This window comes from Theobroma cacao, chromosome 1, assembly GCF_053813885.1.
Source record: "Theobroma cacao isolate CCN51 chromosome 1, ASM5381388v1, whole genome shotgun sequence".
Taxonomy (NCBI): Eukaryota; Viridiplantae; Streptophyta; class Magnoliopsida; order Malvales; family Malvaceae; genus Theobroma; species Theobroma cacao.
In genome coordinates, this window is record NC_142639.1 from 38,512,758 (window position 1) to 38,534,098 (window position 21,341).

The 21,341-nt window shown below is 38.1% G+C and overlaps 4 protein-coding genes and 1 non-coding gene across 10 annotated transcripts; 2 read left to right on the plus strand and 3 right to left on the minus strand.

Annotated features, from left to right (window-relative positions):
- Positions 1-3,358: 3,358 nt before the first annotated feature.
- On the minus strand, positions 3,359-4,601 carry LOC18613888 (Late embryogenesis abundant (LEA) hydroxyproline-rich glycoprotein family). Its single transcript, XM_007051362.3, has one exon. The coding sequence runs from the start codon at positions 4,294-4,296 to the stop codon at positions 3,619-3,621; it is 678 nt and encodes a 225-aa protein (XP_007051424.1). The 5' UTR covers positions 4,297-4,601; the 3' UTR covers positions 3,359-3,618.
- Positions 4,602-6,212: 1,611 nt separating this feature from the next.
- Positions 6,213-11,115, minus strand: PRR9 (pseudo-response regulator 9). Of its 6 annotated transcripts, XM_088806836.1 has the most exons (10): positions 10,959-11,115; positions 10,633-10,852; positions 10,321-10,485; positions 10,060-10,190; positions 9,829-9,969; positions 9,240-9,411; positions 8,715-9,114; positions 7,859-7,968; positions 7,185-7,738; positions 6,213-6,730 (listed from the first exon to the last, which is right to left on the minus strand). In XM_088806836.1, the coding sequence occupies exons 2-10, from the start codon at positions 10,841-10,843 to the stop codon at positions 6,614-6,616; spliced, it is 2,001 nt and encodes a 666-aa protein (XP_088662962.1). In that variant the 5' UTR covers positions 10,844-10,852; positions 10,959-11,115; the 3' UTR covers positions 6,213-6,613. The 6 variants fall into 6 exon arrangements, with proteins under 6 accessions (XP_088662962.1, XP_017985432.2, XP_088662959.1 ...); XM_018129943.2 differs by having other exon boundaries at positions 7,185-7,968; positions 10,321-10,482; XM_088806833.1 differs by having other exon boundaries at positions 7,185-7,968; positions 9,240-9,354.
- A 3,116-nt stretch (positions 11,116-14,231) lies between these two features.
- LOC18613890 (oligomeric golgi complex subunit-like protein) lies at positions 14,232-17,344 on the plus strand. Its single transcript, XM_007051365.3, has 2 exons — positions 14,232-15,760; positions 16,884-17,344. Exon 1 carries the CDS (start codon positions 14,273-14,275, stop codon positions 15,656-15,658), a length of 1,386 nt encoding a protein of 461 aa, XP_007051427.3. The 5' UTR covers positions 14,232-14,272; the 3' UTR covers positions 15,659-15,760; positions 16,884-17,344.
- Positions 17,345-18,015: 671 nt separating this feature from the next.
- On the minus strand, positions 18,016-20,039 carry LOC18613891 (pyruvate dehydrogenase E1 alpha). The gene is made up of 3 exons (XM_018114124.2): positions 19,783-20,039; positions 18,919-19,699; positions 18,016-18,540 (listed from the first exon to the last, which is right to left on the minus strand). The coding sequence occupies exons 1-3, from the start codon at positions 20,020-20,022 to the stop codon at positions 18,263-18,265; spliced, it is 1,299 nt and encodes a 432-aa protein (XP_017969613.2). The 5' UTR covers positions 20,023-20,039; the 3' UTR covers positions 18,016-18,262.
- Positions 20,040-21,085: 1,046 nt separating this feature from the next.
- TRNAC-GCA (transfer RNA cysteine (anticodon GCA)) lies at positions 21,086-21,157 on the plus strand. Its single transcript has one exon. It is a non-coding gene; the product is annotated as a tRNA-Cys (tRNA).
- The last annotated feature ends 184 nt before the right edge of the window (positions 21,158-21,341 follow it).

Here is a 21,341-nt window from a genome sequence, read left to right on the forward strand (position 1 = left end):
GATTCGCTAAAATGTAAAAGGGTTCTTGTAATAGGGAGAAAGGAAACGTTGCAAACAAGTAAAAAGATACACCAGAGGCAACGGAAAAGAAGATCGGAGTAGTTTCTGAAGTACTGAGTGTCGTGGCAGATAAAAGAGAATTAGAAAGCGAAACTCTAGAGGAGAATGTGTTAGCTCTGGTAGTGGGAAGAAAGTCCACAAATGAGTTGTAAAGGTTTTATTTATAGTGTCAAAAGAAGTGGTTACTTGAGAGGGTTTTAATGTACGTAATGAATGATATTATTAAAAAAAGTTTTAATGTTAGGTAACCATTACTAAGAGTTAATATCGAGTAATGGTTAGAAACTTATTATATGATTGTTGAAGTAATTAAATGTAACAAGACTTGTTATTAATTAGAAGGTAATAGGGAAGAGGTATACGAGAAAATGCACAAGAGAAGAAACTGTACATGAACAGGTACAAGAGAAGAAGATGTATATGAACAAGTACATAAGAACAAGGTAAAAGGAGGAAATACTTGTACTTCAAGAAAAGGTTAAAAGGAAGACTTATTAACTATCTCCACATATGACCCACCAAACCAAACTCTTCAAAACATCCCAAAATAAAAATAATCCATGAACCTTGTCACTTATTTCGGGTTGCTTTCACTGTCATCCGTATAAAGTGATTATTCTGTGTGAAGTAACTATTCTACTTATATTAATTGTTTCATATGGAGTAGTGCTCCATTTATTCTAATTGTTCTGCATGAATTAGCAGTTCACTTGTTTTAATAGCGTTTCACTTGTTTTAGTTGTTTTGTGTAGAGTAGTGCTTCATTTATTTTGATTATTCTCTATATAATATTATGTTCTAAATAATTCTTTAAAGAATATGTATTAACTAAAATTAAGTATCTATCAAATCAAAACCGTATTCATTAGTAGTTAAATTCAATAAATAAAAGGAATAAAAAATGTTCCCGAACAGTAGAAACTAAATGGGTGATCAATACCTAATTGAAAGTCATTGTTTTACATAGCTTATTTTAAGATGCTAGACTCAGGCAATTAAGGGGCAGGGGCTAGAGCTCTTTGGACTAATCCAACTCTGATTTTCCAGGGTACATGATAGTTATCCATCACAATTGGGCATTCCAAACTTAAGTGAATACAAGACTATTGTCTTGGAGGAAATAAGAGTGTCTGCCTTGACTAACGGGCCAAGTTTATTAATTTTTGATAAAAAAAAAAGTGCTGATATTTGGAAAAGTGTAAGTGAGTTTAAGGGCGATGGAGCTTCCTCAGTTCCAGTGTTCCACTAATATGTTTTGAACTGAATTCAATTCATGAGTGGTATGAATGCATTGGCTGTTATTCTAACGGCCAAGTCTGGCTATAGGGGCGAGGAGTGGGAGATCAAGGTGATAAACATTGCTTTCTCAGTTGGAAAAAGCAGCTACCAGCTCACTGCTGAGATAGGGGTGGAGTTAAATGGATGCTGCGGGTGTATGTTGCGCTATATCGAGAAGGGCAAGGTTATGCACTGCTCTGTTTTCAGCTCTTACCGATATCTTGCACTGCAGAGGTTTATTTGGTTTTTGTGAAACAGAGTTGAAAAATGGGTGCCAATCTTCCTTGTTTACTCTTACAGTGTTGACATTAAGGTCCTCGTTCATTGTATCTGCTCCCACTGATAAATTTACCAGTCAGAATTCGGATGTATAAGGTTCCAGTATAAATGAAATCACAGCTTTTCAACAATATATATAAATTAAGCCCCATCTCAATTTCATCTTATCTGCATTATATCTAAAGTGTAAATCATGTATAGACCACTTCGAGGTACAAGTTAACAAATAAGTCAACAAAGCAGTGACCTTAGTTGAAGAAGAAAGTAATTGCTGTTTTATTTTGATCCCTTACCAGTTAACTTTCCTTTTCTATATGTTTAGCTTTCTACCACAGAAGATAGGCACCCATGTATTACACCAAAGTTGCAGATCCATAGAAGATTATGGACATATAGCCAATTGTTTTTTCAATGGTTCCTCCACTTCTCACCTCTTTTGTTTTTTTTTTTTTCTCTCGTCCTTTATCTCTTTTTGTGCCCCTTATCTTCTAGAAATGAATCACTTTATCTTTTGGCCCACCTGCCTCTTGTAACTTTGATGCTGAAAGAGAACCTGCCTAACTCGCCAACAAAGTTAAGGTTCTTCCCAGGATTGATTCCCAAGTTTAATAGTTTAATTATTCCCATAGTATCTCTGTCATTATTCACTAATTATAATTAAGTAAATCTTGTAATCTATATTTTCGTGTTTTAATTGTGTCATGTGGATATGTAAAATATTAAAGATTATATGAGTAAACACGATAATAATACGTTTAATAACTGTATAACGCAATAGGACATAACTAACACATATATTAAACGCAACACGACATAATTAATAAGTTTTATTATTCAAATTTAAAATTAATCTTGTAAATTTAAAATTAATAGTTTTTATGTCTACTGGGACATTTATAATATCAGACAGTAACGTCTCTAACATTTTCCTTAATTAAGTAACATGAATCTGATAGCTCCTGTGACCGCTTGACATGGAGAATCCGAAAACAGTGAAGCAAAGGGATAGATGCTATGCCCAACATAAGAGGTTCTGAAGAAAAATAAGGAAAACGAAAAGTAGAAGAAGTGGTCTGAGACCATACCAATTACTCCAGCAATAATAGATTCTAGACATAGGCAGACGATTTGAGCAGTCCTTATGAGTTATAAAGGCAACTGGTTCTAATAAAGTTAGGGAAATGAAGGAAATAACATTGAGAGGGATACAAAAAATAAAAGGTTCTCGGCAGCTTATTAAAGAACCCTAGCTCTGTGTCTCTGTCGGTAAAAATACTTGGTCTCCGTTTCCAAGTGAGGAATGGTATAGCCAAATATGTAATAAAGCAGTGAGGGCAATGCAAGTATCTTTTTTTTTTTCTCCACAAAATGTTATGTATGGAGCATTGTTTGTCCCTTTTTTTCTTTTTCCTATGGTGGAGTCTAGACCCACTAACGAAAGTAGACTAATTAGAAAGCAAAACGGACGTCATTAATACTACTGCCTCTATAGAAGGTAAAGCAAGTGGGCTGAGGTAGGATAGATGGAGTCATAGCAAAAGATAAAAACAGACGTTGGCCTACTTTGCTGCATGAGAGCCATGCGTCTAAACCTTGACGCCTTGGTGGCAATCCCAAAAATTGTAAACCGACAAAAAGAGCAATTTCAGAGCAATTATCAGCCACTTCACAGTCTTACCAGCGGAACAAAGCTGACGCTGAATAGGAAAAAGAAATGAAGAAGAAGAAGAAGAATAGAAGATGAACAAGAAGAAAAAGGCCCTTTTTTGCATTAATTGTTCTGACCACATTGCTTTGTAGTACATGTTTCCTCTACTGTGCCACGGTGCCTGAACTAGTTTTTGATTTTCTTTTCCTGTCTTTCCACAGATAATAAAAAACATAAAATAGTTTACAAAACTAAGAGAAAGTAAAGCACCAAAAGCTACAGCAAAATTCATGAACCCAGAAAAAGCTTTTAGGGTAAAAGCCTCCTTACATATGCATCTCCACATACCTACTTCATATATCAACTTTACAGGGAGGAGCCCCAAGCAAAGGAACCTGTCCTACCACACCCTTCTTCAAGCCCACCCAAACATCACATTTCACATAAACTCCATACTTCCCGGTCCTTATGGCACCAGCCTTCCATCTCAATTTCCCCAACAACACCACCCTCAGCGCCACCACCCCGTAAGCCTCATCTAACATTAGTCCATTCACCACCTCAGCAGACGCCGGCACCGTCTCGCTACCAAGCACCGGAGACAGTGCCACCGTGCTCTTTGTCTCATGGTACAGTGGTGGCAAGTCCACTGGAGGAGTTATCTGTTGGTTTCTGTACGAAACATAAGCTTGCAACTTTTCGTAAAAGATGGAGACTCTCCTGTTGGGGTTTCTTGTAACGATAGTGAACTGCATGGAAGTGGAAATGAAGGGTTGCGAGGTGGCGTTGAGTTCATAGATAGCAGCACTGACAACAGTGAAACGAGGCTTATGGGGGCGGTAGACGAGCCAAACAGTCAGGGCTGTGGCTCCTGCTAAGAGGAGGAATATGAAAATACATAAGCAACAGAAGCGGGCTGCGCCTCCTTGGCTGTACCTCGATGGGTTGGATTTAGGAGGGGAACCTAGCTTATCTATGTTCATTTTGGATTTTTGAGGTTGCTGCTCTTGTGTTTGCTCTTGGTCTGCCATGGAAAACCGAATATAAATGTGAGGGAATTTGTACCTTTACTGTATGATGAATGGAAACTGAAAGGGAGATGAGGGTTCCTAGGTGGTGACGGTGGGCCGAGTGACAATGTGGAAAATAAAAATAGAGGAGAAGAATATGTGTGACAAATGGAACAAAAAAGGAAGGGAAAAGAAGGGAGAGCTGGGTCGATGCCTGCCAAAGTGATATTTCTTTCTTGTGTTTTATTTAGAACAATGTGGGTGCTCTGCTCTTTTCTTTCTCTTGGCCTTTTTTATCCCTTGCTTTTGCTTTCTAACTTATTCGGAGGGAGTGGGAAAACAATGCCATATACCCAGAACAAAAAGAGATGTGAAAAGGAAGCAAATTGGGTAAAGCACTGCCATGAAGCAATTAATAATGCGCATGGGAACAGGTTCAATTTAACTTTTTAGACACTGCACTCCGAATCTTAAACCCCTCTCCAAGACACTTCTTTGTTGAATATATACTTCCTGTTTCCTCTTTTAATTGCTTCACACCTCGTTATCATTAATCATGAATTCATTATAGATCAATTGTAAAATATTCTTTATTTTTTATCTCTTATAATTATTGGATTTTATATTATTCTAAACCCCACAAAAGTAGTTAAAAATATGACACATGCCCATGTAATAATTATATTCTATTAGGACACTTATCAACCTTCTAATATTCCTAGTGCACTGTTAACACTTATACATCATCAAAAACTACGAAATGTCATGCAATGTTGACTGCCTATATATATATATATATGTATGTATATATGCAATCCAATCACTTTCAGATTGTTTTATTTTGATAGAACATACGTTTGATAGAAATGCGAAGCTCATCAGTGGTACGATGGCTCGGCATTAGCTTTAGCCCTTGCGTCAGTAGGACATTACATGATGTCAGCAGTATATTATGCCTTAATTTGTGGATTGATATATATACTTCCTAATGAGGACTAATACCACTATCACGACAGTGATTTCTCATGATTTGTCTCAAATCTCCTGATTCAATGTTACCAAACGTTTTGGTACTTTGTTCATGTAAAGGATAGAAGAAAATAGGAGAAAGGGAAAAGGTAAATAAAATGTGTAGCTCCAACGCATTTCCCCCAAGTGATGGAAAAAAACACATTAACCTTCAATTTTTTTTCTTCATGCTTGTAATTTAAAGATGGTAATCTGGGTCCCAAACAAAGGAGCCTTAGTGGGTAAGAGAAGAGAAAGAGATTGAGAAATGAGATCAAGGGATAGGTTCTTTTCTTTGTAATTTATCTTTCTAGATGGTAAGCATAAAGGGTCGGGCAGTGGCCAGCAGCACCACCGACAAATGGATAAGTTCTTACCCCAACTGTATTCGCATGAGAAGAATAGGTGGCTCTTCTTCGGCTTTTCTACATGTTTGGCCCCGATAGGTTCATGCCTCGTCATGCACCAGATCACAAGGCAATTCAACCAGGACCCACGTGCATGTATACACGTCACAGTTCCCTGCTTTTTCCTCCTCCTTCCATGTAAGAAGTCCACCATTTCGCTCCACTCCTTTTCACCATTTTCGTTGAAAATCACTTTCTTCACCTTCTGCGACTTATTTACTTTGTTTCTCCCCTTTCGTTTCTTCCTTTTGCCCCCAGTCTTTCACAATGGAGGCTGCGGCATATGATCCCATCAAACATAAATATCAGAGACCAATGATGCATTGATACTCATAAATGCGTTTCCCGAGATTTAGAAATTCAGGATTATCCCTTTCACTACAACTATTTCGACTATTCAACAATCAGAAGATTTGCATTCAAGTACAATTTTTCTTTTATACAAAAAAAAAAATTAATAAAGGCAGCGAATAGTAAGATCACTTTATAGCAAATACAGAATGAGAGCTCTCCTACGCAGTCTAAAAGAGAAACCATTCAGTAGAATAACCAAAGTTGTAAAGAAAAGAGTCAAAGACACCAATACGTACATTACCCTATTGAAGCAAACTTATACAACTAACTAGCCTGCCTAAACTACAATAAGTCAGTTGTCCAATGTGCATACAATCATACATAATCTACGATGAAAAAGAACCAAGACTACCTCGCTATAATTACAATGCTAACTCTTTCAGTTGGATGCAAAAACTACTGTCCTCGCCCATTGCTACCAGAGAAGCTTGCAAATATTTCAGCTATGACATGATCCTACTTTTACTTTCAAAAAACTTGTTGAATATGCTTGCAACAGAAAATTGAATAGTTTCATGCTTTGATCAAGAATCGATCTCCAAGTCGGTGGGAAAGGCAGGTTTGTATCGTCATATTTTAGGGCCATCAGCATCACCTACGGGGGTTTCATTCTGCACTTGACGGACAAACTGCCCTCTCACTCGCGGACGCTGCTCTGCTAGTCTTTTCCGGCTCTGATATCGAACCTGCGCAAAAAAGTTACTCATTAAAGAAGTAAACAAGCCTCTATAAACTTGTTACTTTCTGATTTCCTTTTCTCACCATGGCGCAAAACAGGATGTTAACTCATTCTAAAGAGGTTGACAGGGTATGTCTCTGAATCTAAGTTGTTTGGATTTTGAAGCAAATTAAAATTTGAGCTTCTGAACAAAGTTAAAAATACTTGTAGCTACAGCAGAGCATATTTTAAAGAAAGAAAAGACCTATTAGAATAATAATACTTGAGCAAACATAAATGATGGGTTAGATGGCACCAATTTGATAAGATTGGGCAGAGAGAGTGGCTGTTGTGAAGTGACACCAACCCACATTTAGGTGAAAAAATGTACACTGTTGTCTGCATACAACCATATTCCCATATGCAAAGCTTGAGTTTATCCTAAACCAATTACAACCATAATAGTAGTAGTAATAATATACCTTTTTCTCAAAGCATCGATCTTTCCGCTTGAGTCGGAACTTTGTCAAGGCGGCTTCTCTTTGGCTGGAGCGATGAGTATCCATCCCTTTCAATCCATCGTGATTGAAGAAATTGCTATCATTGAAACTCTCTGTGATTGTGCCATTATCAACTGCTGCAACAAAAGTAGCACTAGCACTTGCATCGCTTCTAGTTGAAACACCTCCCTGTGCACTGCTGTTTTCATGATTCACAACACCATTAGATAAACTACTGCAAGCACTCTGGTCAGCAATAGTAGAACTGCACCTTGGTTCCCCAACAGGGTCCTGCTTGTTCTGCTCTTGAACAGTCTGGTCAATAGAACAATTGGTAGCTTCATCAGACCGGTGGTAACCTTGTTCTGAGTCATGAACATCAGGATTAGAGTGCACTGAGGTGCTCACAGGAAAGGAAGAATATTCTCGCTGTCCAGCTGGTTTGGGACTCCATGCAGGGGGTAAACCTGATTGCGCATAATAAATGTGTGGGAAAACATTCTTACATCCAGCATACATATCATCCAACCTCACCCCTGGAACAGGAATCAGCCCAGGTTGGGCACTTGGACATGTTAGTTCAGATTGACCTGTGACTGGATTGGGCAGATTCTCCCAACTATCACTCACTAAAACAACATGAGGTTGAGAAGTACCATTGGTACTTTCCAGGTGCTGTCCAGATTCACTGTCACCCTCCTTCAATGCAGCTCGATTGCCAGCTAGCGTAGGGAAAATGGGCTGTAATGACTTGCTATTGTTATACCTGCAGAAAGAAACTTAGCAATCATCAAAAGACAAGCTACATAACATTTCCAGGAATAGAGACAAGGCACACAGCCATCTTTCTTTCAAATTTCAATGAACTGTTTACAGAGATAATCTGGTCCACCTAGTAAAACACTTGGCACAAACAAATTAAAGAAATGCTCACTCAAGGTCATGACAGGTTAAGTCAGTCCCTAGAAAATTTATATATATTTCACTTGGGATTATTTCCCAATCCTAGAAAAGGAGGTACAAGTTGTCTATATACAGGCAGCAGATTTTAATTGAAATATGATACGGTAATTGCATATATCACTCAATTCAAAACACAACTAGGCAAATTGATAATATTTTTTAATTATGGCCCTTTTATTGGAAATTTCAGGGAGTATTCACTAACCTATGTCACTGTAGCCACCTCTAAATTGCCTCCACCGCCCTCAACGGTATTGTACAAGGATTCACCTTTACCTAATCTCTAATTCTCCAGAAGATGTTTCTATTAAATAGTTGTTCCAAGAAACACTGATTTTCCAGAATAGCAAAAAAAAAAAAAAACTTTGCCAAAAATAGTAAAACATGGAGAGACAAAAAAAAATATTAAAACAGAAGAGAAAGCAACTCTTTCTGTTTCTCCAACAAAGATCAAGTAAACAACAGAATGGCATCTCAATTTAGCCTAATCATCTGTAGATCTCAAGCTCAATTATACAGTAAATAAAAGAAACGAAACAGAAAGTTTACCATGAAAAAGCCGATGCATCAGAATGGTTTAGTGTAGGCCTTTCACTGGTACCTTGGTTCTTAGTGCTACTTAAACAAGATCTTCTTAAGGAAAGCTCCAACTGTGGAGAAAATTCAAACTTGTTTGCACCATCACTTAAAATAGAAAGCCCAAAAGTGCCCTTTGGTCGATTATCAAATGAACCAATCAAGTCAATAGCTCCAGTTGGAGGTCCAACTAATTCATCGTTGCAGCCAACTCTAATCATAACATTCTCATTATCTCTATCACTATGTAGTCCAACAGCAGTATCATGAGTCATCCCTTTAACAGAAGCAGGGTTTTCTTCCAATCTAGATGCAGTTGATTCACAAGCTACACTGCAATAAGCAACCTCCTTTTGTAATCTATTTGAATTTTCTGAAACAAATAGCTTGTCAGACATCCCTCATCATAAAGAGGAAAGCAATTTTCTTTCATTTAGCTGAAATCAGAAAAGGAAAATAAAAAAATGTAAAATAGGGTAAAAAGAGATGATAACACACCTTCAGCTTGACCCTCAGCTTGAAGTGACCCTTGACACAATTTGATAACGTTTCCTAGCTGCTCTCCGCCTGTATCACTAAAATTTGAACTCGTACACTTCAGCTGTGAAAGACCCTGCATATTTTGCATGTATGTACTCTCAGCTTCCAAGTAAGGCGTTGTACAAGAGCTCTGCACAAGAGGTGGCAAGACATGCAGTCTCTACGTGAAACTTCATGAAGCCAGCCTAATCTCAAAATGAAATTTTCCTCACACTATAAGTAGCTCACATAGCATTGCATGATGAATACAAGACTTCTCGTAGATTGTGATATCAGTATGGCCCCAGATAAAAATGAACAGATCACAACTGATACTTAGCTTGTCATATTGCAAATACCTAATGAGTTTAACTTCCCTTGGCTATGGGACATTCAAAGAACACTACATGTCATGGACATGGATGTTATCAAAGTTTTGCAAAATCGTCAAAACAGCTAGACCATTAGATTACAACTCCAGTGGGCTGATAGCATATAAATAGTGACCTGTGTAGAAGTACCCGCAAGCCCTTATTAAACCTATATCACAAGATAAGAAAATGCTCACTTGGGTATCACTTCCTTCTTTATTTTTCTGTGTTGACGATCCATAATCACTCGATTGATTGCTCTCAGCATTGTTTTCAGCTGTGGCTTCAACTTCATGTTCTGTAGCAGGTAGATTATGAGGAACACGTCCACCACCTAGCTGATAAAAATTAAAGCAAAGACAAAAAGTTCAATCCAAGTTAAATGCTTGATTTGAACAGAGGAAAACAGAACCAAACGTTGAGCATACCGAGTGTCTTCTCCAAACATGCTGCCAGAGGTTCCTTAACTCATTCCTCCGAACAGGCTTGATAAGAAAGTCAGCTGCACCTTTTAACATGCACTTCAAAACCATGCTAATTGAATCATGCGATGACATCACTGTTTTAATCACCAAAAGATAAAATTAAACTTTAACATATTAGCTTCATATGTAATGAAGGATAATTAAAGTTCAAAAGACAATATTAAAGATGGCAGAGGAACAACAAAGTTAGTAGAAAGTACATACTTATAACAGGAATATTTCTGCAAATATCATGTTCCATGACCAAAGTAAGAAGAGCGAATCCAGATATCGATGGCAGCTCTACTTCAGTCAATATAAGATCAATATTATGCGGTCCACCCTTTAAAGTCTCCCATGCCGTTAAACCATCAGGAACTGCCGCAACTACTAAAAAAAAACAAATGAAAATTAGATATCATAAAAACAGGGGAAATTAAACTAAAAATTTTAATTCGAAAATAATCATAGCATGTAGATCTAGAGATAATGATAATAATACTAATAAAATGCCAAAAAGAAAGGTAAAGAAGAAACCTTTGTAACTGCATTTTCGAAGAAGAGCGGTAATAATCTGACGAGTGGAATCATCGGCTTCAACTAATAAAACTCTGAGAACCATCCGAGGTAAGAACCTTTCCCACCGAACAACCGCCGAAGATCCATCTTTTTCCTCGTTCTTATTCTTTTTCTTCCTCTCCCCCGCCGTCCCTACCTCCATTTCCACTTCCATACCAACTTCACCCATTCTCAAACCCTAATTTCTCAGTAAAAAGAAAAGCAGAGTGAGCTGAAGGAGAAAGAAAGAAAACTATTTATTTTGCAGTGAAATTATCCAAATAACCTCATCCCTAACCAAAAACCTGTAGAAATATCTGAAAAGTGAGAGAAGCAAAAGCCGCCTAAATTTTGATTAGCCAACTTTCGTTCAGGACCGCGAAAACAGCATAAATATCTTCTTCTTCGTGAATAACAAAAGGAAAGAAGAAACGAAGACTTTCCGTTTTCCTCTCTACAAAAAAAAAAAAACGGGGGAGCGAGTCAGATCAAATCGTGGGCCGCCATTGGCTTCTGGTTGTGAAGATGACGTGGCGCAATACGGGCCACTGTTATTGATTTTTTTGGGGGGGTTGTGTGGGGACGGCACTGCGATGATCTGGTCGTGCTCGTCCACGCTGTTGGGTGGGGGCCGCATTCGGCTGGAAGGGACACGTGTTGGGCCGTTGCGGGATGTTCGAGAGAAGATATTTTTTGGTGACGGCTGCCACGTTGGCATACCAATACCACACTTGGGATCTCATGGTGGGGAAATGCGACACGTGGATCGTTTAAGAGAATCTGGCGTTTGTGGCTTTGAGCTTACTTTTTGGGCGGGAGGGAGGACTTTATTTATCATTTTTCCTGCTCATTGCTTGCTAATGCGACATCTGCCTATCTGCTTTTTCCTTTTTTACTATGGATTTGATTGCTTTTCCTTGATTATAACCATAATAGCTACAAGTAGGCTACTGATAAGGTGGGCCCTCCTTTCTTGGTTCGCAAGTAGCACTCTTTGTTTTCTTTATATTTGAATGATGATAGAAAGATTGAAATGAAATGTCCACACTGAAAAAAGAAAAAAAATTATAGTGTCTAGCTGGGGGATGACCATCTCCTTGAAGTACCATTTTTTTTAGTGAGCTTGGCATTTGCCAAAATAAATATAAAATGACATCCCTTTCTTTAAAAGAATCAATGGAGAATATAATTTGGCAAAGTAAATGTTTTATAGGTGAAGGCATCAATGGATGGTCAGGCAAATGCTTTAATCTGGTTAATATTTGAAGGGACATTTATTTATTTTTTATTTGCTAAAATAGGGAGCTTTATACAATCTTAGTTGTTGGGTCCAATCAAAAAACTATAATTGATGGAATCTCTTGCTCCAATTCTCTCATAGACCCATAGCCACTCATACCACTTAGACTTTTATATAATTTTTTAGTGGTAGTGTAATATTACTAATACTAGTATTGCACCACCTTATTTCAACTTTATATTTTATTGATTAGGATTCTTCCCAAGAATGCTCAAATAATTGAGAAAAATATTACTAGTTAGGCCAAAATGCCCCACATTTTCATTTTCCTTAATAAATATTCTAAGATATTTTTCAAAGTTAGTTAAGCTATTATTTGTGATCATATTTTTATAAATATAAGCGCAACAATTAATGTAAATAATTTCATTGTATTAAAAATTAATAATTTTTAAAAATTTGGTTAACAAAACCTTTAATACAAAGGAGAGTAAGAACTAATAGATAGTAAAGGATATTAGCAATGACTATGACTACTGGAGCCTGTATTGAGCGGATGATCCATGGCGCGTCTGCCGAGCAGCGTGCGCTGCTATCCATTCGTTTTAACGAGGTACTTTTTCGACTCTCGTGTCTCTCTCTATCATTAACACGCCAGCAACACTGAGACAACTTAGTGCAGAATTTATGTTTCATATCTTCCGCCCTTTGTCCCAATGGCAAGCAATTTCTGTTTAATTAATAAAAAAAAAAGAAGAAAAACACGTGGTTGATCATTGTGAGCTCTACAGACAATTTGACGTAGCATATTTTGGACCGGTCATCAAGATTAGCTCTTTAAATATTACCCATGTGATACCAATAATTCTCGCTTGAATGGATCATGGCTACAAATCATTGGTTCATTATTCAACGCCGACTAATTGTGGAGGACAAAGCAAACGAAAGGCGGAAGATATTAACAAGTGTTTGATGAACAACAGTAAGAAAGCTTGGGCAAAATATACCAGCCGCCCATTTCATTATCTTGGCAGATGGAAACTCTTTTGCTTCCGTGGTGAGCTGTCTTTCTCTATGAACAAAAGAAAAAACAAAAAGTTAGTATTTCTAAGATACAAAATGGTTTGGGCAGACAATTTGAAAGGGTAATGTGTTTTGTATGAATTTGTCTACAACTAGTAGGTGTCCCACAGCCTCATGCCTGTCCTTTTCGTTACTTCATTTTTCATATGAAACCTAACAAATGAGGAAAAATTCGAACTAGGAAATGGAGTTACGAAAATGGAAGTTGTCAAAAAGGGTTTTTCAATTAAATTATTAGTTTACATTTTATTTATTTCATAATCTTATCTAATGTCATTAAAAATACCTTACTATTGAATAAAAAATCTTTTCAAAACGCTTGTAGATGCTCAAAACAAAGTTGTATCATGAGAGTTGACGAATTTATCTTTTAAAAATGAAGACATACAATTAATAATTTATTTACACTCGAATATTTAATTTATTGGTTAGTGTATGATTTTTCTCTAAAAAATAATGATGTTCGAATCCTCCTTCCATCAAATGTAAAAAGAAAAAAAAAAACAATTTATGTACTCAATTCATGAATAGATTTATTTTCAAAATAACACTAATGAAAAATCACTTAAATTTATTCATTTATTTTTATTATCTAGAGGAACTAATTAATCGGCTGAATAAACTAGCCATTAGTTAGTTGTGGATTGGAGGGAATGCATCAGGCATGAATGATCAAATGGACAAAGAAATGAAAATATACAATGAAGTGTCAAAAGTGTGAAGCAGGGTTATTCCAGACAGCTAAGTGAGAAGTGGCCGTGTTTAGAAACAAAGCAAGGACTCGAGGGACAACGTGATTCAGTGTGATGTAGATTGTCTTCGTACCTCAGAAAGCGTCTCGGTGCTATCATGAGAGAGACTCTGTCTCAAGTTGTGAAAGTCATGTACTTATTGTGGGGAATACTTTTGAAAACAAGGGACTATTGCAGGGCTCCCTCCGGTCAAGTAGATTTTTATTGCTATAAACCAAACCAAATGGTTTAAGTTCAAGATGCCGCAACCAACTTATTTGCCAAAGTGGGTCTTGTAGTTTGCAACTTTGCATCACAAATTTCTCTGATGAAATAAGCATTTGGATCAAGGAATGACTCAAACTCCAAAACAGTGCGCTTGGCCCGTTTCGAGTCGAGCCTGAGGACCAGGACAAGTAGCTGGACCCAGGAACACATCTAGCCCATACTACTAATTTCAATGGGCAACCATCGCGATTCTTCTGCTTGTAAGTTGTAGCCTATTAATTATGTGTAACTGGTGTCATTATTCATTTCCGGCTGACAGAAACCAGACAACAAAGAAATGCAGCAAGCTCTCTTTAGTTCCTCCAAAACCGTCTCTCGTTCACTCACCTTCCCGCCAAAACCTCCATTTCTCTTCTTCCGTTCCTCCTCCTCATCTCCGGGCCCACCCCACAAGCAACAGCCACCTCGTACTTGCACTTCCGCGATTGGTTCCCCGGCACGAGTTCCAAAACTTATATCCGCCCAGTCCGACCCCCTCCTCGCCAAAGAAATCTTCGACTACGCCTCTAATCAACTCGGTTTTCGCCACTCTTACTCTTCGTTTCTCGTCCTCATTCTCAAACTCGGCCGATCCAAACACTTCTCTCTCGTCGACGACCTTCTCATTCGCCTTAAAACCGACAGGTACCCTGTAACCCCGACTCTGTTTTCTTACCTTATCAAAATCTACGCCGAAGCAAATTTACCCGAAAGGGCTCTCAAAACATTTTACAAGATGCTTGAATTCAACATCAAGCCTTTGCCCAAACACTTAAATCGCATTCTCGAACTGCTTGTTTCTCATCGTAACTTTCTGATGCCTGCCTTTGACCTTTTCAAGAACGCTCACAAACACGGGGTTTTACCCAATACGAAATCTTACAATATTTTAATGGGTGCGTTCTGTCTGAATGGGGATTTGAGTGTTGCTTACAAACTGTTCAACAAAATGTTTGAGAGAGATGTTGTGCCGGATGTCGAGTCGTATAGGATATTAATGCAAGGGCTATGTAGGAAGAGTCAAGTGAATACAGCTGTGGATTTGTTGGAAGATATATTGAATAAAGGGTTCATACCGGACTCGTTGAGTTATACTACCTTGTTGAATAGTTTGTGTAGGAAGAAGAAGCTTAGGGAAGCTTATAAACTTCTTTGTAGAATGAAAGTTAAAGGGTGTAATCCTGATCTTGTGCATTATAATACGGTTATATTGGGTTTCTGTAGAGAAGGGAGAGCTCTGGATGCGGTTAAGGTTCTTGAGGATATGCCTTCAAATGGATGTTTGCCGAATTTGGTTTCTTATAGGACTTTGATAGGGGGTTTATGTGATCAAGGGATGTTTGATGAGGCTAAAAAGTATATGGAGGAAATGTTGATAAAGGGGTTTTCTCCACATTTTTCGGTTTCTCATACTTTAGTCAAGGGGTTTTGTAATGTTGGTAAGATTGAGGAAGCTATTGGAGTGTTTGGGGAAATGCTGAAGTATGGGGAAGTGCCACATATGGATACTTGGGTATTGATAATTCCTAGGATTTGTGAAGATTATGAAACGGAGAGAATGGGGGAAATTCTAGAAGAGGTTATGAAGGTAGAAATAAAACGAGACACAAGAATAGTAGACGCAGGCACTGGATTGGAGGATTACCTCATTAGGAAAATACGATCTAGATCAAAGAGACCTTGAATAGCATTACAGATACTGCAAATTTTTTTTTTTTGAAATTTACAGATACTGCAAATTTAATTGGCTATCTGCCCTCGGAATCTTTGAATTTTCTTAATCCAGGTATGGGCCTGGCTTTCCCATTTCTTAAGTCATATTCTTTGTTTGATTTTTTAAATGATTTGCCCCTATGTATATTAATTTGAACTTTTATAATTCTTTGCACAAGGTTACACTAGGTTGGCTCTAGCTAGATTGACTACATCCTGGATTCAAGGGATGGAGGTGGGTTAAGGATGCCCAGGAATCGATCTAGGAGCAATAATGCTCTAATTTGCTTCACCCTTCAACTTTCAAAAAAAAAAAAAAATTGCTTCACCCTTCAACACCCGAGCCCAGCTACGAGCAAGCTTTCTCTTTAGGATAGATTGTTTTCAACTTCTATTGCTTCTGGTCCATCCCTAGATTAAACCATAGTCCTGCTCCTGAAGTAAATTATCACACTCATTGACTGACCCAATTGGAGGGAATCAATAGATTCCTTGCCGTAAGCAATCCATCCTTCCAAAAACAGCTTACAAATTTCAGTAGTATTGAGGACTGCCGGTGTGCTTATTTCCATTCTGCCCCACCATGGCAAGCATATGTGAAATAAGAACTGTGAAGCTAAGAAGGCATTGAGAGGTCCTCTAGGCCGAACCGTAAAATTAGCTCAGTCTGCTTGCTCACTGCACACGTATACAATCACCTTCCAAATGAAGGTATGGGGATCCCCTTGTGGTTCACAAATTTGAGATGAATGGCCATTTTGGGAGAAAAAAGAGATTTCCATTTAAGCCCAACTCTGGATCAATTGACATTTAAGTTGCCTCCTTCCGGTTCAGCACATTAGAGTTGTACTTGTCCCCATTAGTTTAACATTGGAAAACAGATGCAACATATTTAAAAAGTGAGCGGTGAGCCAGCTGGGCTTCCTTATGGCTTAAACCTGTATTCTCGTGCTGGGAAAAAATCCATCAAACTATCTTTCCGTGTATCTATATCTCCAATATGTGGCGGTGATGGAAATTGTAGCACTGAACTAGACCAAGATTTAAGGGCATTCAATACTTTTCCGGCCTAGTTATTTTTTTTTTTTGGCAATTGTTGGTACTAACTTGTTAAAGCAATTCAATATGTTGGCAATAGTAATTAAAAGTCATATTATTGCTTGTAGTTGTTTGATATTGTTATTCGGTGATTGCAGGGTATGTGGAAGATTGGCTGTTCTAGCCACCCATTACGGGAGCCTCTTGAAAAGATGCATTTTGCTCAGTGATTTTTGGATCCATAGAAAAGCCACCAACAGAAGCTTATGGTATTTTTCATTGATAACAGGCGGTTTGATTGAATATAGGTGCATTCTATGACAGTTTTCACAAAGAATTTCCATGGTCCACCTAATTTTTGGCTGGTATCAGGTTTCTTGAAGCTCCAACATTAGAATCAGATTGTTGGTTACTGTTGTGAAAGTTTCTTCAAGCAATTTTAGGTAACCGTTCCCTATTTGCTACTACCAATTGGGCCTAATTCCTGGTGTTCCTTAGGAAAATGGTTCCAACTTCCGCAGTAATTATAATAAAGTATGTTGTGTTTTCTTGTCAGAACTTGAATGAAACCAAAATATTGATGAAATCTGTAGCAATTTATTTATTTCAAATAAACAAAGAGTTCCTAAATTACGTGTAGCATCCAGCCACAACTGCCAAAAATTGTGTAATTTTAATCTTTTAAAGTGAAGTTATGCTAACTTCAGCTTGGATTTAAGACTGATATCCATTAATCTCTGAGAGGCCCAACCGTCTTTTTAGGCCATTGAAAGTGACCATAAAGAAGCCGATTTTGTTGAAAAGAGACTACCATATTTTATGCATGTTACCATCAGTAAACTAGCCTTTAGGCAAACAAGAAAACACCAAAGCTACTCTCACCTATTAACAAGGAAAGAGACAATGACTTGAGGTATGAAAAACTGACCTACTTTCATTGATTACAAATATATTAAAGATAATATAGTGTACAATTCTTTCTCCAGTCACAAATAAAACAAAGAACAAAACATACTACATCATTTTCATAAATCAGAAACTCCTTTGTATTTTGAAGAAGTTGCCATCCCTACATATATTACTAGGACTATAAAACTACTCCACTATGCATGCATGTAAAGTTATACCCACTACAATTCCAAGGCAAAAATGCTAGGGATTCCCAAAAGGGGGCACTGCATTAGCTGACAGGAAAATCTAGGAAGAGTTAAGTGGCTGCCCTGCAATGTCAGTTTATGGAAGGAACTTTAATAGCAAATGCAAAATATGAAAACCATCAAACTGTGAGCATGGCAGGAAATAGGGCCACACAACCCTTTGGGGTTTGCCACTCAAAGCACATGTCCAAGAAACAATGGAAATTGAATTATGAAACCAAAATTTTAAATAGACAAACAACCTTAAGAAGACATACTTGTTACACAAGAAACACTACAATGAAGTGGACAAGAGATTGCTAGCAGTAACTAAATATGTGAGAATGCAATAACAAAATGTGAGCGTAAATAGATTTTGATCATTGTCCTACTTCCAAAGTTTAGACATGAGCAGTGCCTTCGGTGAACTTTGGATCCTCACATCTATATTGGCCATCAGGTCCAATTCCAAAACCTTTTGGATCGGCAAACACATTTTCGAGCAGCTGGCTCCGAGAAGGAAGGGGGCTTTCATCTGCAAACTCAACAGAATCCTCGACCACCTCATCTATCTTCTTATCTATGGCCTTTAACTCTGCTTCACTGGCCAGACTGTTCTCAATTAGATACTTCTTCAGGGCTGTGATAGGATCTCTTGCAGCATAGTGAGCCTTCTCAGCTGCCAAAGAAGAACCAAGAAATTGAAAAAGGGTACATTTATAAACTCTTAAGATCCAAAATAACAACAGAAGTTAAATGCACAATTTCCCTCTACACCACTAATTCACTTGGACATGCTTTTAACGTAACATACAAAGTGAAAAAACAAAAAACAAAGTAACCGCTTCAACTTTAAGCCAAGATTACAGCCACGGTAAAAGACACATGCATGCAGGCTGTTCTAGTTTTACCATTAAAAATTGTAATGTAATAATAGCTCAATCAAAACAACCTAATTCAGGAAACAGAATCATAAAGTAAAAAGCCTATGACTACAATTAACTAATGAAATCATAAAAATAATAGACTAACAAAGGCAAGATAACGAAATGCTTACCAGGGTCACGAAGCTCATCAGGGTCAGCCAAAGAGTGTCCTCTAAACCTATATGTCTCGCATTCCACCAATGTTGGACCTTCTCCTCTCCTAGCCCTGCCAATGGCCTCCTTGGCCACTTCCCTCACCTTCAAAACATCCATCCCATCGACATGAATACCGGGCATCCCAAAAGCCGGTCCTTTCTTATAAATCTGAGGATCAGAAGTAGCCCTCAAATGCGACATCCCTATAGCCCACAAATTATTCTCAACGACAAACACAATGGGCAGCTTCCACAACGCGGCCATATTCAAACACTCAAAGAACTGCCCATTATTACAAGTCCCATCTCCGAAAAACGCCAACGTGACATGATCACAATCCGCTTCCTTCAGAACCTCCCTCTTATACTTGGAGGTGAAAGCCGCCCCCGTGGCAACGGGGATCCCTTCACCGATAAATGCAAACCCACCAAGCAAATTGTGTTCGCTCGAAAACATATGCATCGACCCACCTTGGCCGCGGCAGCAGCCGGTGGTCTTGCCGAAGAGTTCGCTCATGACGGCACGTGCAGGGACGCCTTTGCTTAAGGCGTGCACGTGATCACGGTAAGTGCTTACGACAGAGTCTTCCTTCTTTAAGTGCTTAATGAAACCAGTCGAAACGGCTTCTTGGCCGTTGTAAAGATGAACAAAGCCAAACATTTTGCCCCTGTAATACATCTGAGCACACATATCTTCAAATGCTCTTCCTAATACCATATCTTCGTACAATACCAATCCTTCTTCTTTAGTAATTAACTGGAAAAAAAATCGAAATTGAATAAAAATCGAGATTTGTTATGAAACAAATTAACAGAAAAAAAGGAGAAAAATGGGGTTACCAGATTGGGGGCGAATTTGGATTTCTTTTCCTTGACGACATCGGAGACGGCGACGACGGTCCCCGATCGACGGTGGAGATTCAATTTGGAAGAAGAATTAAGGCGGAGTTTGCGGGAGGATCCGAAGAAAGGTGAGGTGGCGCTGGGGATATTGAAGGGCTTGTCGTGAGATCTGGGGGAACTGGTGTTGAGAGGGAAAGGCTGGGTGGTGAACTTGCCTGCGGAGAAAGCGCTAGACATTGTTCTATCCCTTTCTACTTTTCGGCTTCCTTTTGGTTTCTGATGGGGAGTGTTAGCGGGGGAGGAGGAAAGCAGGGAAAATGGGAGGTGAAGGAGGGAATGAAAGATAGATTGGGAAAGATATAAAAGAGAGGAAGGGGGGGAAAGAAAGAAAAATGGGGGGCGGAAGCAACGAGGGAAAGGGCGTGGGAATAATCGCCTGGCAGGGAGCGTCGGGAGGAATTGATGAAGTGGAAAAGAAAGGGAGAGCCACCAAACATAACGACACACTTGAACACACACATGCGACTTTGTAAAGTCAGTTGGGAAGACATTTAAATTTGTGATTCTTGTTGCTCCCTTTGCATTTTATTGACGGTTCATAAGGTATGTGTTTCTTGTCAATATATTTTTTTATAATTAAAATAAATAAATTTTAATTTTAATTTTTAAATAAAAATTATATTAATTAATAAATCAAATACTCTAGTGCCTTGTCAATATTTGATAATACCTCAATTTATTTTTATAAAACGATGTCGTTGTCTCTTAATTGACATCACATGTAGTTAATACATAAGTTCGAGTTAAGGTTAGGATTGTTTTTATTTGAGATCATTTAATTTAAAGAGTTGTAATAGTAGAAAGCCATACAAACAGTAATTGATAAGAGCTCAATTTTTTGGTTTGATTCAGAAAAGAAAAGAGGACCCTTTGTAATAGAATCCAACATCAAATGGTCTTAAGATCAATTGCATGTATAAAATACACAAACTCATTTTTTAGATTGGTTCTATACATAAATTGACTGCAATTTCTCAATTTGTTTGCTCAAAAAAAGGAAAAGGCAAAAGCAAAACACGTGGAAAAGTTGGGCATCGTTGAGCAATTATTATTAATCTATTTGGTTCCTAGCATCTCGCCAAGTTTCATGTTTTGCCTATATGGGCTTCTAACTTGATAAGGCCATAGGTACAATCCTCCAACCAACCCGGCTTTTAGTTAGTGGCTAAGGTTAACGTGCTTTTCAATCAAAATTCTTCAAACTTTGTATAAAAGAAATATCTCCGCTTTAACGCCAAAAGGGTCCATAGCTCAGTGGTAGAGCATTTGACTGCAGATCAAGAGGTCACCGGTTCGAACCCGGTTGGGCCCTTTCCTTTAAGTTCATTGTTTTTCACTTGTTTCATCTTGCGACATGTGTACAAGCTTGTTTTATTGAAATAACATGAAGCAAGAAACTATCTTACTGACGGTCCAGTGATCAATATTATATTTCTATGGAAACTTATTCCAACATTTCACAAACTAATTAGTACTATATATTTAATGCATCGTGC

Coding starts and splice junctions, on each gene's coding strand:
- LOC18613888 (XM_007051362.3), bottom strand. CDS start 4,296: ATGGCAGACCAAGAGCAAACACAAGAGCAGCAACCTCAAAAATCCAAA.
- PRR9 (XM_018129942.2), bottom strand. CDS start 10,843: ATGGGTGAAGTTGGTATGGAAGTGGAAATGGAGGTAGGGACGGCGGGG. Junction 10,191..10,320: donor CAGAAATATTCCTGTTATAA/GTATGTACTTTC, acceptor TGATTAAAACAG/TGATGTCATCGCATGATTCA. Junction 9,412..9,828: donor AAGAAGGAAGTGATACCCAA/GTGAGCATTTTC, acceptor CCTCTTGTGCAG/AGCTCTTGTACAACGCCTTA.
- LOC18613890 (XM_007051365.3), top strand. CDS start 14,273: ATGCAGCAAGCTCTCTTTAGTTCCTCCAAAACCGTCTCTCGTTCACTC.
- LOC18613891 (XM_018114124.2), bottom strand. CDS start 20,022: ATGTCTAGCGCTTTCTCCGCAGGCAAGTTCACCACCCAGCCTTTCCCT. Junction 19,700..19,782: donor CCAAATTCGCCCCCAATCTG/GTAACCCCATTT, acceptor TTTTTTTTCCAG/TTAATTACTAAAGAAGAAGG. Junction 18,541..18,918: donor TGATGAGCTTCGTGACCCTG/GTAAGCATTTCG, acceptor CTTCTTTGGCAG/CTGAGAAGGCTCACTATGCT.